The sequence below is a fragment of the Lipotes vexillifer genome, unplaced genomic scaffold (genome assembly GCF_000442215.2).
Source record: "Lipotes vexillifer unplaced genomic scaffold, Lipotes_vexillifer_v1.1 scaffold425, whole genome shotgun sequence".
Lineage (NCBI taxonomy): Eukaryota > Metazoa > Chordata > Mammalia > Artiodactyla > Lipotidae > Lipotes > Lipotes vexillifer.
The window spans coordinates 1,543,870-1,559,212 of NW_006785433.1; the positions used below are offsets into that span (position 1 = coordinate 1,543,870).

General features: G+C 44.5%; 1 protein-coding gene across 1 annotated transcript; it reads left to right on the forward strand.

The window, feature by feature from the left end:
• Positions 1-772: 772 nt before the first annotated feature.
• Positions 773-2,579, forward strand: LOC103081138 (putative uncharacterized protein DDB_G0275629; the record flags this gene model as incomplete). Its single annotated transcript, XM_007457598.1, has 3 exons — positions 773-916; positions 1,124-1,180; positions 2,466-2,579. Coding segments are annotated over 3 exons (315 nt in total), but the record flags the coding sequence as incomplete, so codon positions are not given.
• Positions 2,580-15,343: the final 12,764 nt, after the last annotated feature.

Sequence of the window (15,343 nt, forward strand, 5' to 3'; positions counted from 1 at the left end):
TGGGGAATGGAGCGGAAAGTGGCCCATTGGAGGCCATACAGCTATCAGAGGCAGGGCTAGGCCCCAGGCCCCAGGACTCCCAGTTCTTTTTTCTTACTGAATCATGCAGTTCACTCAAGAGCCCTAAGCATACTCAATCTGGGTGACCCAGCTGACCTCTACCCCACCGCTTCCCTGCCTCTACCTGCCAGTCCCAGAAGGTTTACACTGCAGTGGATGCATGTCATGGACTTGGATGATGTGGACCTACGTCTATGAGATACTGATCCAGGGAGAGCTGTTTCCAACAAGGGCTATCCAAGCAGCCCTCAGCTGGGAGTGACCAACACACAAAACCTGCCCAGTGAAGCAGGAGGAAGAGATTTACATACACCTGGGTGAAACCGAGGATTCATGGGGTAAGCTTTTGAGCCTTCCCAGCTTGTGGGATCTGCTGAGACAGGATGATGGAAGCACAGACAGCAGCTGGTTCTTGTTTTCAGTAACTCTGCTCACCCTTCACCGCCTCCTCCACCACCATCACCTCCCACACCACCTCTTTACTTCCTTTTCCACTTCCTTTATATGCACCATCACCACCAACTCCACCACCACCACCACCACCACCTCCACTACCACCACCACCATCACCATCATAACCACCACCACCACTATCATAACCACCACTATCATAACCACCACCACCACCACCACCACCTCCACTACCACCACCATCACCACCATCATCACCATCACCACCTCCACCACCTCCACCACCACCATCACCACCTCCACCACCTCCACCACCACCATCACCACCTCCACCACCTCCACCACCACCATCACCACCTCCACCACCTCCACCACCACCATCACCACCTCCACCACCTCCACCACCACCATCACCACCTCCACCACCTCCACCACCACCATCACCACCTCCACCACCTCCACCACCACCATCACCACCTCCACCACCTCCACCACCACCATCACCACCTCCACCACCTCCACCACCACCATCACCACCTCCACCACCTCCACCACCACCATCACCACCTCCACCACCTCCACCACCACCATCACCACCTCCACCACCTCCACCACCACCATCACCACCTCCACCACCACCATCACCACCACCTCCAACATAACCATCACCACCACCACCACCTACACTACCACCATCATAACCATCACCGCCTCCACCACCACCACCACCACCATCATAACCATCACCACCTCCACCACCACCACCTCCATCACCACCACCACCTCCACCACCAGCAGCACCATCACCGTATCCTGCACCCCCTCCTCCATGTCCTTCACCACCACTGCCTCTACTCCCACCATGACCGTATCCTTCACCTCCTCCTCCACTCCCTCCATTACCTCTCTCACCTTCACCACCAAACCATCTCCTCTACTTTCCCCTTCACTACCTCTATAGCCACTCCATCCTCCATTTCTTTGATACCATCATCACTATGACCACCCAGCTCCTGCACACCCTCCGCCTGCTCTACCTGCATCTCTTCACACCAACACCAGTACCATCCCTACCACCTCCAGCTCCCCTTCCTCCTCACCACCACCTCCTTTATTGCCCGTACCCCTACACCACCACAAGCAGCTTCACCACAACGTTATTTATAGCATTAAAATAGGTCTCCTACCAAATATGCTTCTGAGATCTTAATGCTTTCAAAGTCGAACAGGCGATCAGTATTTGAATCTATAGCCAGAGTCACTGAGATTCATCTCACATTTGAAATAAACCAGGATTAACTCCCTCTCTTCCTGCTCATTTTGAAACTGCTTATCTGAACACACACACACACACACACACACACACACACACACACACACACACACACACACACCGTCTCTCTCTCTCTCTCTCTCTCTCTCTCTCTCACCAGAGGACCATAGGTACTCTGCAATGAAGCAGACAATGGTGCCCTTGTTGCAGGAGCCTGATATTAATAGATGATTCCTTTTGATTTCAGCCTGGAAACATTGGCAGCAAACCAATGTGAGGAAAGAAGGGCTGTGTAGCAAGAGTTTAAAAAAGAGATGAAGAAAAACCCCAACCCAGCTTTGATCACAGGGGTCTGAAGATGAATTGTGGTCATTTCACAGGTCTCTGGGTGGAGGTTAATGTCATTTTGAAACAAGGAAACTGAGTTAAAAAAAAAAAAAGAAAACTGAGAAGAGGTGCACTTTCTGATGGAACAGGGCCCCCACGCCAGAGGATCAAAGCTGCTCGCTATGCAGAGAATGAAGGATTATTCACTTTCTATTTTTTCACGCCTGCAGCACACATGGGGATCTAATTGGTCAGGATGCGAAATACAGACAGGCAGCCGCAGCAGCAGGGCAGAGCCCGAAGCGGGAGGCGAATGCTTTCTGCAGCTGCAAACCATTAAAGGCAAGCTTACCCCCATGCACCACTTTAATTGCTCTTCTGTGTGTTTCCTCAGCTCACAGCCACTAATGTCTACTTCCCAGTCTTTCTGATCTCAGAGGTGATGAGCTTGACGGCTGTCAGGACTGCCGGGGTCAGAGAAGGCAAGAGACACGTCTCTGGAGAGTGAGGGCGGAACCGCTGGGCTGGAAGACGCGTGAGTGCCTGGCAGGAACTCCGCAGGCTCTGCCCAGCCTCATGCTCATTCTTGCCCCTTGGGGTCTTGGGGTATAAAGCCAAGGATCTCTCTCAGTGTGGTGTTGTCTCGGTTCTGACCCATTACAGCAGGGGAGACAAAATAAAAACCCCACCACTGTGCAGTGTCTGACCTCAGGCCCGTCACTCAACCTCTCTGACCCTTCATTTCCTTGCGTTTGAAATGGGGTGTGTGCCTAACAGCACCCTGAGGATTACATGACGTCGTGAAATGCTAATCAGGGAAGGGAAGTCCCTGTTGGTTGTTATCACCTCCACTTGAAACTTCTCTGCCAGCCTCTTGATCTACTTTAGGGCTGAGTCCCCCAAGTCCTCCTTTCAGCCCTTCTCAGTGCCCCTCACTGGTGAAAGCCGCGCTGACTCTCCAGGTCTGCAGGAGGGCAGAACCCTCGCCATGCTGAACACCACCTGTCACTCATTCTGGCTCCCATCTTTCCTCTCTTAGATGTTATCCTTAGCCACATCCTCCTGGCTGGCACTGCTGCCTCCAGTCCTTCCCTGCCTCCCCTTCCCCCCGCCCCCATTTCAACCACCACTGACCTACATATATGAAGCTACAAAATGCAAGCCCAGCCATTCACTTCTCTGCTGAAAACTCCCTGGCAGCTCGCTGTTCTGTTCTTGTGCTGTCCCTTAGCGGGGAATGCCTTCAACCTTTCTTGGTCTGACTCATGCTTTAAGACTCACCTGAATTATTATCTCCTCTAGGTGGCCACCCTCATGCAGGATGATGGCCTCTGCTCAGCATATTGGTGCGTTCACAGTGCCCTGTCATTGACCACATTGGATTAGAATCATTTAGTCATTCCCCTACTTGAAGGTGTCTGTCTCTTCCACTGGAGTGTAAGTTTTTGGGGAACAGGCCTGCATCTTAATTCATCTTTATACTCCCAGCATGTGGCAAGGCTAGCAGAGTGCCTGGAATATAATAGGTACTCGATAAATGTATTTATGGCTTTCAACTGTTATTTATTTGTCTCTCTGCCTAAACTACCCAATTAAGTTGAAAGCATTTGGTGAGATGGAGATGTGTCTGATTCATTTTGTATTCTGCACAATGCCCAGCACACATCAGAGACTCAAGAAACAGCTGCTAGTTCCGCTGTGTCTGACTTGCTGAGGGCTCTTTCCTCAACATCTAGAACAGAAATTTGCACACAGGCGCTCAATACATATATTTTGAATGGATATGCGGACTAAAAATTGTCGCTCGCCATCTGGTTCTATAAGAATGTAGTCGCTGCAGGTGTTAACCTTCAACACACCCTGAAAGGAGTTCAGGGCAGAGATCAGGAATGAGGCACTCTGTGCTCTGAGAAAAACTGGCAGAGCAGGCCTTCAGATAGTTAGATATTTTCAGGGGAAGATTTTATGAGCCCAATTTCTTGCATTTTCTCCTATCTAGAAAAGCACTAAAATCATTAACATCTGCTTCTCAAAATTAGCAGTGACCCTGTGCCAACATGTGTGCTTGATTGCACGTCTCCCCCTTCACCAAAATCACATATATACTGATCCCACCCCCACCCCTTTGGAGCAGTTCCTCAGAGCTATCTGAGAGGCTGTCTCCCGGGCTATAGCCCTCATTTTGCCCCAAATAAAACTTAACCCACAGCTCTCATGTCGTGCATCTTTTTTTCAGTCAACAGATGAATAGTGTGGCATTGTAGGAAAAACACCTGTCCTGGTTAGAAGGCCTGAGTTCTAGTCAGAGGCAACAAACTCAAACTTAATGAGGCCAAAAGAGAACTTCTGATTTTCTCCAAAACTCAACTCCTCACTCCAACTCCCAGCAAACATTCCCCCATCTTGATAAATGGTACCAAACCATCTAGTTACTCAGGCCAAAATCTAGAAGTAATATTTGATTCATCTATTATCTTCACGTCTCACATGCAATCCACTAACAAGTCCTTCAGGCTCTACTTCCAAAATATACCCAGCCTCTGACCATCACCTTTACAGCCACCAACCTAATTCAAGCTGCCATCATCTTGACCTTGCAATCGGTCTCCCTGCCCCAACACACACACGCACAAAAACACATACACACACACACACCCTTTTCATTTCATCTCCTTGATCTTTTTTTTTTTTTTTAATTTAATTTTTCTTTATACAGCAGGTTCTTATTAGTTATCTATTTTATACATATTAGTGCATATATGTCAATCCCAATCTCCCAATTCATCCCTTCCCCCGCTTCCCCCCTTGCTGTGCATACATTTGTCCTCTACATCTGTGTCTCTATTTCTGCCTTGCAAACCAGTTCATCTGTACCATTTTTCTAGATTCCACATGTATGCATTAATATATGATATTTGTATTTCTCTTTCTGACATTTCACTCTGTATGACAGTCTCTAGGTCCATCCATGTCTCTACAAATGACCCAATTTCGTTCCCTTTTATGGCTGAGTAGTATTCCATTGTATATATGTACCACATCTTCTTTATCCATTTATCTGTCAATGGGCATTTAGGTTGCTTCATGACTGGTTAGTGTAAATAGTGCTGCAATGGCCATTGGGGTGCATGTGTCTTTTTGAATTATGGTTTTCTCTGGCTACATGCCCAGTAGTGGGATTGCTGGGTCATATGGTAATTCTATTTTTAGTTTTTTAAGGAACCTCCATACTGTATCAATTAGTGGCTGTATCAATTTACATTCCCATCAACAGTGCAAGAGGGTTCCCTTTTCTCCACACTCTCTCGAGCATTTGTTGCTTGTAGATTTTCTGATGATGCCCATTCTAACTGGTGTGAGGTGATACCTCATTGTAGTTTTGATTTGCATTTCCCTAATAATTAGTGATGTTGAGCAGCTTTTCATGTGCCTCTTGGTCATCTGTATGTCTCCGTTGGAGAAATGTCTATTTAGGTCTTCTGCCCATTTTTTGATTGGGTTGTTTTTTTAAATGTTGAGCTGCATGAGCTGTTTATATATTTTGGAGGTTAATCCTTTGTCCGTTGATTCATTTGCAAATATTTTCTCCCATACTGAGGGTTGTCTTTTCATCTTGTTTATGGTTTCCTTTGCTGTGCAAAAGCTTTGAAGTTTCATTAGGTCCCATTTGTTTATTTTCGGTTTTATTTCCATTACTCTAGGAGGTGGATCTTTCTGTGATTGATGTCAAAGAGTGTTCTTCCTATATTTTCCTCAAAGAGCTTTATAGTGTCCAGTCTTACATTTAGGTCTCGAATCCATTTTGAGTTTCCCAGCACCACTTACTGAAGAAACTGTCCAGTTTCTTCCCAGCACCACTTACTGAAGAAACTGTCTTTTCTCCATTGTATATCCTTGCCTCCTTTATCATAGGTTAGTTGACCATAGGTGCATGGGTTTATTGCTGGGCTTTCTATCCTGTTCCGTTGATCTATATTTCTGTTTTTGTGCCAGTACCATATTGTCTTGATTACTGTAGCTTTGTAGTATAGTATGAGGTGAGGGAGTCTGATTCCTCCAGCTCCATTTTTTTCCCTCAAGATTTCTTTGGCTATTCGGGGTCTTCTGTGTCTCCATACAAATTTTAAGATTTTTTTTGTTCTAGTTCCATAAAAAATGCCATTGGTAATTTGATAGGGATTGCATTGAATCTGTAGATTGCTTTGGGTAATATAGTCATTTTCACAATATTGATTCTTCCAATCCAAGAACATGGTATATCTCTCCATGTTTGTGTCATCTTTGATTTCTTTCATGAATGTCTTATAGTTTTCTGAGTATGGGTTTTTTTTATCTCCATAGGTAGGTTTATTCCTAGGTATTTTATTCTTTTTTCTGCAATGGTGAATGGGATTGTTTCCTTAATTTCTCTTTCTGATCTTTCGTTATTGGTGTATAGGAATGCAAGAGATTTCTGTGCATTAATTTTGTATCCTGCAACTTTGCCAAATTCATTGATTAGCTCTAGTAGTTTTCTGGTGTCATCTTTAGGATTATCTATGTATAGTAACATGTCATCTGCAAACAGTGACAGTTTTACTTCTTTTCCAATTTGTATTCCTTTTATTTCTTTTCTCTGATTGCCGTGGCTAGGGCTTCCAAAACTATGTTGAATAATAGTGGCAAGAGTGGATATCCTTGTCTTGTTTGATTTATTGTGATTGCACCCCTCCTACTGTCTCATTGCAGCTTCTCCTTTGTCTTTGGATGTGGGGTATCTTTTTTGGTGAGTTCCAGTGTCTTTCTGTCGATGTTTGTTCAGCAGTTAGTTGTGATTCCATTGCTCTGGCAAGAGGGAGTGAGTGCACGTCCTTCTACTCCGCCGTCTTGAACCCATCTCCTCGGGAAGCAGCCCGAGAGGCTTGTCTGCTCCTTGATCTTTTTTTTGTATCACTCTAATACCTTCCCACTTTACTTAGAATAAAATCTAAACTTCTAATCGCAGTCTACAAACCACACACAATGTAGCCCTGCCCCCGTCTCCAGATTCCTTTCCTCCTTGCTCAACTCCTTCCAACCACACTGGTCCTTCTACAATTCCTGGAATATTATGGATTATTCTTACTTCAGAACTTATTCCCTCTACCTCAAAATCTCTTCCCCCAATATTCCCACTCTTAGTTCAAACGTCACCACTAGGCCTTCACCAACTCTAGGTGTGATGGTTCATTTTACTTGTGAACTTGACTATGCTACAGGGTGCCCAGATATTTGGTCGGACATTATCCTGGATGTTTCTGTGAGGGTATTTTTGGATGAGATTCACATTTGAATGGGTGGGACAAGTGAAGCAGAATGCCCTCCCCAATGTGGGTGGCCCTCATCCAACTGCTTGAAGGTCTGAATAGAATGAAAAGGCTGACCTCCACTGGGTAAGAGGGAATTTCCTCCCACCTGACTGCTTAAGCTGGGATATCTGTCTTTTTTCACCTTTGGACTCGAACTGAAGCACTGGCTCTTCTTGGATTTGGAACCTGCCAGCTTTCAGGAAGGAACCCACATCACCAGCTCTCCTGGTCCTTAGGCCTTCAGACTCAGACTGGAACTACCCCATCAGTTCTGTGGGTTTCCAGCTTGCTGACTGCAGGCCTTGGGACTTTCCAGCCTCCATAATCTCATGAGCAAATTCCCTATAATAAATAAATTATAAAAGTTTTAGAAGAAAAAAATAGGTGTAGATCTTTGCAGCTTTGGCCTAGGCAATGGAGTCTTAGATATGATACCAAAAGAATAAATAACCAGAGGGAGAAAACAGATAAATTGGGCTCCATCAAAATTTAAAACTTTTGTGCATCAAAGGACACTATCAAGAAAGTGAAAAGACAACTCACAGAACAGGAGACGATATTTGAATTTTCTGCATATATCTGATAAGAAATTTCTTCCAAAATATAAAAACAACTCTTAAGTTTAATAATAAAAATTACACAATTTTAAAAGAGGCAAAGAATTTGAATAGACATTTCTTCAAAGAAAATATACAGAGGACCAATTAGCACATGAAAAGAGGCTTAACACTTACCAGGATGGCTAGTGAAAAGCAAACAAACAGAAATTAATAAGAGATTGCAAAGATATAAAGAAACTGGGAACCTCATACATTGATGGTGGGAATGTAAAATGGCAGTTGCTCAAAAAGTGAAGCAGAGTTACCATACGACCCAGCAATTCCACTCCTAGGTGTACCTCCAAGATTACTGAAAACATATGTCCACACAAAAACGTGTACGTGAGTGTTCATAGCAACGTTATTCATAGTAGCAAAAAATAGTGGAAATAGCCAAAATGTCCATCAGCTGATGAATGGATAAACGAAATGTGGTACATCTATACAGTAGAATATGACTTGGCCATAAAAAGGAATGTAGTATTGCTACATGCTACAACATGGATAAACCTTGAAAATATGCTAAGTGAAGCCAGACACAAAAGACCATACATTGTATGATTCCATTTACATGAAGTGTTCAGAATAAGTAAATCCATAGAAATAGAAAGTAGATTAGTGGTTGCCAGGGGCTAGAAGCTGGGAGGATTGGGTACAGGATTTATTTGGGGGTTAATAAAAATGCTCTAGAATTAAATAGCAGTGATAGTTGTATAACTGTGAATATACTAAAAACTACTGAATTGTATACTTTAGAAAGTAAATTTGATGGTAGGTGAATTTTATCTCAGTAGAGCAGTTATTTAAAAAATGTTCATTATATTATTGTTTATACTAGTAAAAAGGAAATATTCAAAATGTCGTTTTATAAAAAAAACTTGTTATAATGAATCTATTTGACAGAATATTGTACACTCATTCAATTATATCTATAAAATTTTATAATACTATATAGAATGATTATGAAATAATATTAAGTAGGCTATAATCAAACTATTATATATATTTTTAATCATATCACTCTGACTTTTTTTTTTAAGTCTGGATGAAAACCCCGAACTTTTAACAAATGTTGGCTCTAGGTACTGAGATTTGAAAATTTTATTCTTTTTGTTTCTACTTTTCTGTATTTCCTAAGCTTTCTTTAAATAACACATATTTTTTATAATAAAAATATATTTAAAAAATCCCATAACTGTAGTAGTTAGTTACAGTGTCAGAGTTTCAGCTTCCAGGAAGAGAGCAGAGTGCAGCCTGTCCCAGGGAGACAAGCCCAGAGGACCCAGTAGGTGACACACAGCGCTGACGTGGATGACCCGGGGCCAGGGCCCGGGCCAGGCAGCATCTTTACAGGCTGGAAAACTTCTTCTTTTCCTGTTTTAAGTGGTGCTCAGTTTTTAGAACCCCACTGTCATTTCGAAAGCAGCATGAACGCTCAGGTCCCCAGGCCTGCATCTTTCCTTTGTCTGCCCTCCCCCCACTATTTATTTCCTTTTCCATCTCGCAGTGGCTGCCCTTCAGGCAGTGACAACAACCATGTTGTTACAGGTGTTAGCTCACTCTGGTCTCATTTGCTCTGGCAAGAAGTCTGGTCGGATCAAATGCCCCTGTGGAAACTCAGCTGAATTGTCTTCATTTTCTATCATTTTATTTTAACATCCCAGCAGTCCCCGCCTGTCAGGGTCTCTGCCGGCAATTCAGCCATTCATCAGTTTAAAGTATGGCCATACGGTTCTGGACAGCATCCAACCCCACAGAAGAAATCACTTCTTTCCTTTTCATTTTTCTTTCGAAGCAAGAAAGAATGTGCTCATCTGGACACAGGGATACTGACTTTTGAGCCAATCTAGGGAGCTGCTTTTAGGTAGTAATACTCAGCATTTCAGTCACAGGCCAAACAATTACCCCATGTAATTACTGGTGCCATCGAGAAACCGGTAAAGTCATCTTTTTATTTAATAGTGATTGTACATCTTTATTTAATTAATCATATTTCTCATTTAATAATAATAGTAACATTTATTCCACGACAGCACTTCTCTTGTATTAACTCATATAACTCTCCTTACAACCCACAGTATCCCCATTTTGTAGATGAGGAAATTGAGGCACAGAGAGTTTCATTGACTTGCTGAAGTTTCCACAGCTGTTATTGGTGGAGGTGGGATTTGACCTCCAGCAGTCTGGGTGTAGGTTCTATGCTCTTTATCGCTGCAATGCTCAGCCTTTCAATGAGAGTCATAGTAACTTACCACTCGGCCAGGAAAAAGGGTAGCCAGACTAAAGGATTAAGTGAGCATCAGAACTAAATTAAGTACTTTTTCAGGAAGACCAAGTTTTGCTGGACTCAGGGTGATCTTACTCCAAGTTGGTTTCATTCCCTAGTAGGAACTCAGTGGCATGCTGTAGGGTGAAGCAGAAAAGAGACAAGGACACAAGTCGTCCCTCGTCGGTTAGCCATGCAGGGAAGACAAGATGGTGTCCGATGGGGGACCGCACTGACCACCAGTGGGAAAGCCACTGTTTGCTAGAACGCCTCCACCTTGGAGGAGAGAGACACTGAGCCGCACCAGACAGCCTGTGGGGTACTGGTCCCATCGCAGGGCGTGGGAAAGACACCCTGGAGGATAGCCCCCTGCTGGGCTAGAAGGTGAAGGGTGCCCCTGGGTTGTGCAGTATGGATTCTTATCTCTAGGTTTTCTGGGAGAAATGTCTTGTCATCCTGTAGAGGTGGCTGGGGGAAAACTGCCTTATGCACAAACTCCAGACATTCCTGTCCTCCAGCTTCTGGGTACGGCCCCGTCCATAGAGTAGCCAACTTCTCCTCTGCAAGGGAAGTGGCAGGCTGGTGCCCTGCTTCCACTCCGCTGTGGGTTCTTCTCAAAGAAACCTCATCGGCATCTGTCATTTCACATTTCCAGATTTCTTTCATATTCATAAACATCTAGAAATGTTTCTCCTTGCATTGCTGTTTTTCAAAAAGAATCAAAGGCACGCTTTCCCAACCTTCTCTAACCCAACACTGTGCCAGGCTTTCTCACCTAACCTTCTCTGCATCTTGAATGGACCAAGCTGCCTCAGGTGGGGCTTTACTTTCTATGGTTTGTATGTATAACTAAATCAACACGTGTACTTTTTCACACTCTACTTGCCCTCACCCACTCACTCTGAGGCAGAAATCACTGCTAGGCCATTTTTGCCAGACACCCAAGACTTTACCCCTGGATACTCTCTGTCTGTTCCCACCATACCTCTGTCCGGAATATTCCACAGTTCAGAGTTAGTTGAGGCACAATGAAAAGTAGTTAACACATACAAGCCAGCCTAGCTGGTCTCATTTTACAAACATCACGCCATTTATAAAAGTGTTTTGGATGGGTCCCAAAGTACCAGTGAAGGAAGACTTGGAAGGGCCCCATGTTTACTTTAATGCTCTGTTGTCGCTGTCTTGAAATTCTTGATAATTTTTGAACAAGTGACCCCACATTTTGGATTTCGCAATGAACCCTGCAAATCCTGTAGCTGGCCCTGCCCCTGCCTGCTGCTGCTGCCACTCTCCACGGCCCCCTCCCCACCCCAGCCGAAGGCCCACGATCCATGTCTCTGGAACAGAGAGGTTTGGCTCCCAGCAGAACTTTGAGGTCTGGTTCTTGAAGCTGTCACATGATATATTATTGGTTCCCTTTTCTGGTGAGGAGCCTTAAACAAGAGGCCTCCCTGAAAGATACAAAGATCATTACCCCTGTTCTGCAGGTGAAACAGAACGACTCGCAGTTTAGGCACAGCCCCAGGGCTAGGTAGGAAGAGCTCCAACACTAAGACCGAATTGGTTTTATCAGGTGGGGTGAGGGGTGGGTATTTTGTAAAGTGGTCAAAAAAATACCAATGCCGAACAGATTGTCTTTATAGGAAAGCATCACTGTAGTCCTCTAGCGTCAAGAGAAAGGCAAGGGCTCCAGGCAGATGGGCCATGTCCCCTAATCTAGCCTGCAAAGTACTGCCTAACAAGAGAGCATAATTCTTATGTCTATAAGGGGACCTTGAGACGAGGAATCTGGATGTGAGCAGCTGTCCCAGGGGCAAACTCCCTAAAAGATGAAAGAAGAATTTGTAGTTGACACACTATTTTGAGATCACAAAGGGTCAATACGAGTGAGAATGCAGCGTTTCACCATGCGTTGATGATACAGGCCTGGAAAGTCCCTAAGTCAAGCACTCCTGGAGACAGGACTGTTCTCTCTGGTGAGATTTGGGGCAGGTGATTTAATCTCTCTGGGCCTCGTTCCCCTTTTCTAAGTGATAATACTTTTAGTACTGACTGCACAGCATTGTTGAGAAGAATAAAGTCGGTTTTACATTAAAAGCAATCAAAGCAGTGCCTGGCGTACTGTAAACACTCAAGAAGCGATAGTTACTATTACAATGAAGGGGAAGCTTCTAACTAAACAGTGGATACAGGTAAAGACCTTGAGTTTTCTAGATGTTGTCTTGAGCCATTTCCTTCTCAGTTTTGCCCCCATTGGATCCCAGTGTCCCTACTCCTAGGACACATTCTTTCAAGATGGCATCCCGTATACTGGGAAGAAGAGAGACCAATAGTTGGGGGGCTGGAAGGAGGAAAAAGATACTACTCATGAAGTGCCCTTGCTGGAAAAACCAAGAAACAAAAAACAAAAACCCATGAAACTGAATCTGGGCAGCCCTCTGGACAAAACAACCAATTTACAGAAAATCTAGGGGACAGAAGGACCTTAACCATAAACAAACCACAGGGGTGCATTCAGCAAAATCCATACTGTGGTGAACTCTATAGGGCAAGTGACCTGGTTTCTTCAAACAATGATAATGAACGAACAAAATGTAAGAAAAAAAATGGAGATGGAAACATATAGATTTTAAAAATCTCGAGGGATATATCACCCAATTACAGTATATGAACCTTATTTGTATCCTAATTCAAATAAATTTTCTGAGTAGCTGATGATACGACTATTGAAAATATTTAGGTGACAATGGTTTTAAGGCTAAGGTTTTTGGAAGAATCTCTATCTTGTGGAAACACAAAATGAAATACACATACACAACATATCTGGGATTTGTTTCCGAATAAATCAGGGAGAGGAGGGGATGAAGATGAAGCAAACTGGCCATGAATTGGTAATTAATAAAGCTGAGTAATGAGAATTCATGTGATTTTTTTCTGATATTCTTTTTACTTTGTATATGTTGAAATATTCTACAAAAGAAAAGAAAAGAAAACCCAGTTGCATGTGTGGGTTTGGTGATGAGATGCTTCCCTGAGGAAGGATTCTGTCCAGGTGGCCTGTCGTCATGGGAAGGTTTGAGGAGCTACTTATCTCTCTTTGCCTCGGTTTTCTCATCTGTCAAATGGGGATTGGATGATTGCACACTCCTCATGGGGCTGCTGTGGATATTGAATGACTAGATAGATGTAAAGCAATTACAACAGGGCCTGTCATGGGGTAAGTGCCATACAACATTTGCTATTATTACAGCATATTTAGCTTCCCGCGGTACCTCACTGCATCAACCAAAACTAAATCTCTATAGAACGTCACAGCTCACAAAGCACCTTCACAGACACCACCTCATTTGAGCTTCACAATAGCCCTTGGAGCTAAATACTAGTCTTATTCCCATTGGGCAGATGGGAAAACTAAGACTCAGTCCGTCGTGATGAAGCCAGTTAGTGGCCAAACCTGCACCAGCGTCAGGTGTTCTGACCCCTTCCCAAGTCCTCTCCCGGGTACTAAGGCTGTCCTTTAGGGATGAGTCAGAGGCTAAAATTAGATCCTCAAAAACTCGATTTTGTCTCTTTGCATTTTGTGACCAGCACCCCCTTCCCCTGGCTGGGGGGGCGCTAACTGTACTCATACAGAAACCAAGGCCCCAGCCTAGGCAGGAGGTGGGCACTGGGTACAGACAGCCCTTCTGTCTAGAGTTTGTCCCAGCCAGGCGTTCCTCCTGTGGCCCAGGAGCTTGTCACAGCTAAACATGGGGTGGGCCTGAGCATGTGGCTGCCAGCAGGGCTGAGGAGACACAGCAGACAGAAGCCACCCCCAGGCCATAACTCAGGAAGGAGGTGCCCTCCAACCCTCAGGGGGGTGAGGGGCACACAGGTGGGTCCCCAAATACAAGCCCAGGATTTCAAAACTAGCTTCTCTCAGAGGGAGAGGCCCTTGGGCAGCAGTGTGGTTGTTCCTCTTGGTCATTTCTTCCTGAGAACAGGTCTGGGGGCTCTGGGCTCTTCGAATGGACATTAATAATAATCACAAAACCTACCATTTTTTGAAAGCTAGACACTGCGTCAAGCACAACAGACATATTTCTCATTCAGACAATTCTCAGTCACAGTACACTGTGAAGCAGGTATTGGTTTGTATTCAAACGACACAGAAGTTTAGGAAGTGAGCCATGGAAGTCTCCATCCACATCCCAGTCTGGATCCTACCCTCCAGAGGCGGGCATTGTGTGCAGTCTGTGTATTCTCCCAGACACTAGTATGAATTTAATCAGTGTTATATATACACACCCACTCGTGTGCATACACGCGCGTGCGCACACACACACACACACACACACACACACACAGCTTGTTTGTTTTTATGAAAATAGGATCGTACCTTATTCAGCAACTTGCTTATTTCACATATTCATCTATCTTTTTCTAATCCCGTACATATGAATATGTGAGAGGCTGTTGCCCCAGAATCATACCCCTGACCCTCCCTCAAATAGAAACCAGTTATTCTTATGTAAGTTTCAGAAGGAAGTTGCAAGAAGTAAAAAACAAGAACAGGTCAAAACCAACTAGGCCCAAGATGGTGGAGGATTTGACTTCCAGTAGACCTTGAGCCTCATTACACGCTCACTGTAATACATTAGCAACCAAATGACACACCCACCAGCACCATGACAGTTGACAGTTGCCATGACAGCAACAGGAAAAGCCCATAGAAGGACTGAAAAGGAGAGCTGCAACAGTTCTGGGTCCAAACCACACCCCTGTTCTCGGATAATTCATGAATATTCCTCCCACTCTTTTTAATTCCCTCCCTTTTACCTCGACCGTCCTATATATTTGGCGTCTCCGCCAGAATTGGGTTAAGAAGTTGCTTTGTGAACTTACATTTCCGATTCTCCATTCTTTGCCCCTTGAATAAAGCTTGTGCTGTTCCAGTCTCAGCACTGGTTTCGTTGTTACTGACTACATGAATATGATAGGAAAAAGAACCTCCCTGGCCAGGACAGGGGGTCTCGGCCCGGGCTAGGACCCCAACGCGGGTCCAGTTGACCAATTCGGTGACAAGACCATAAGGAAATCT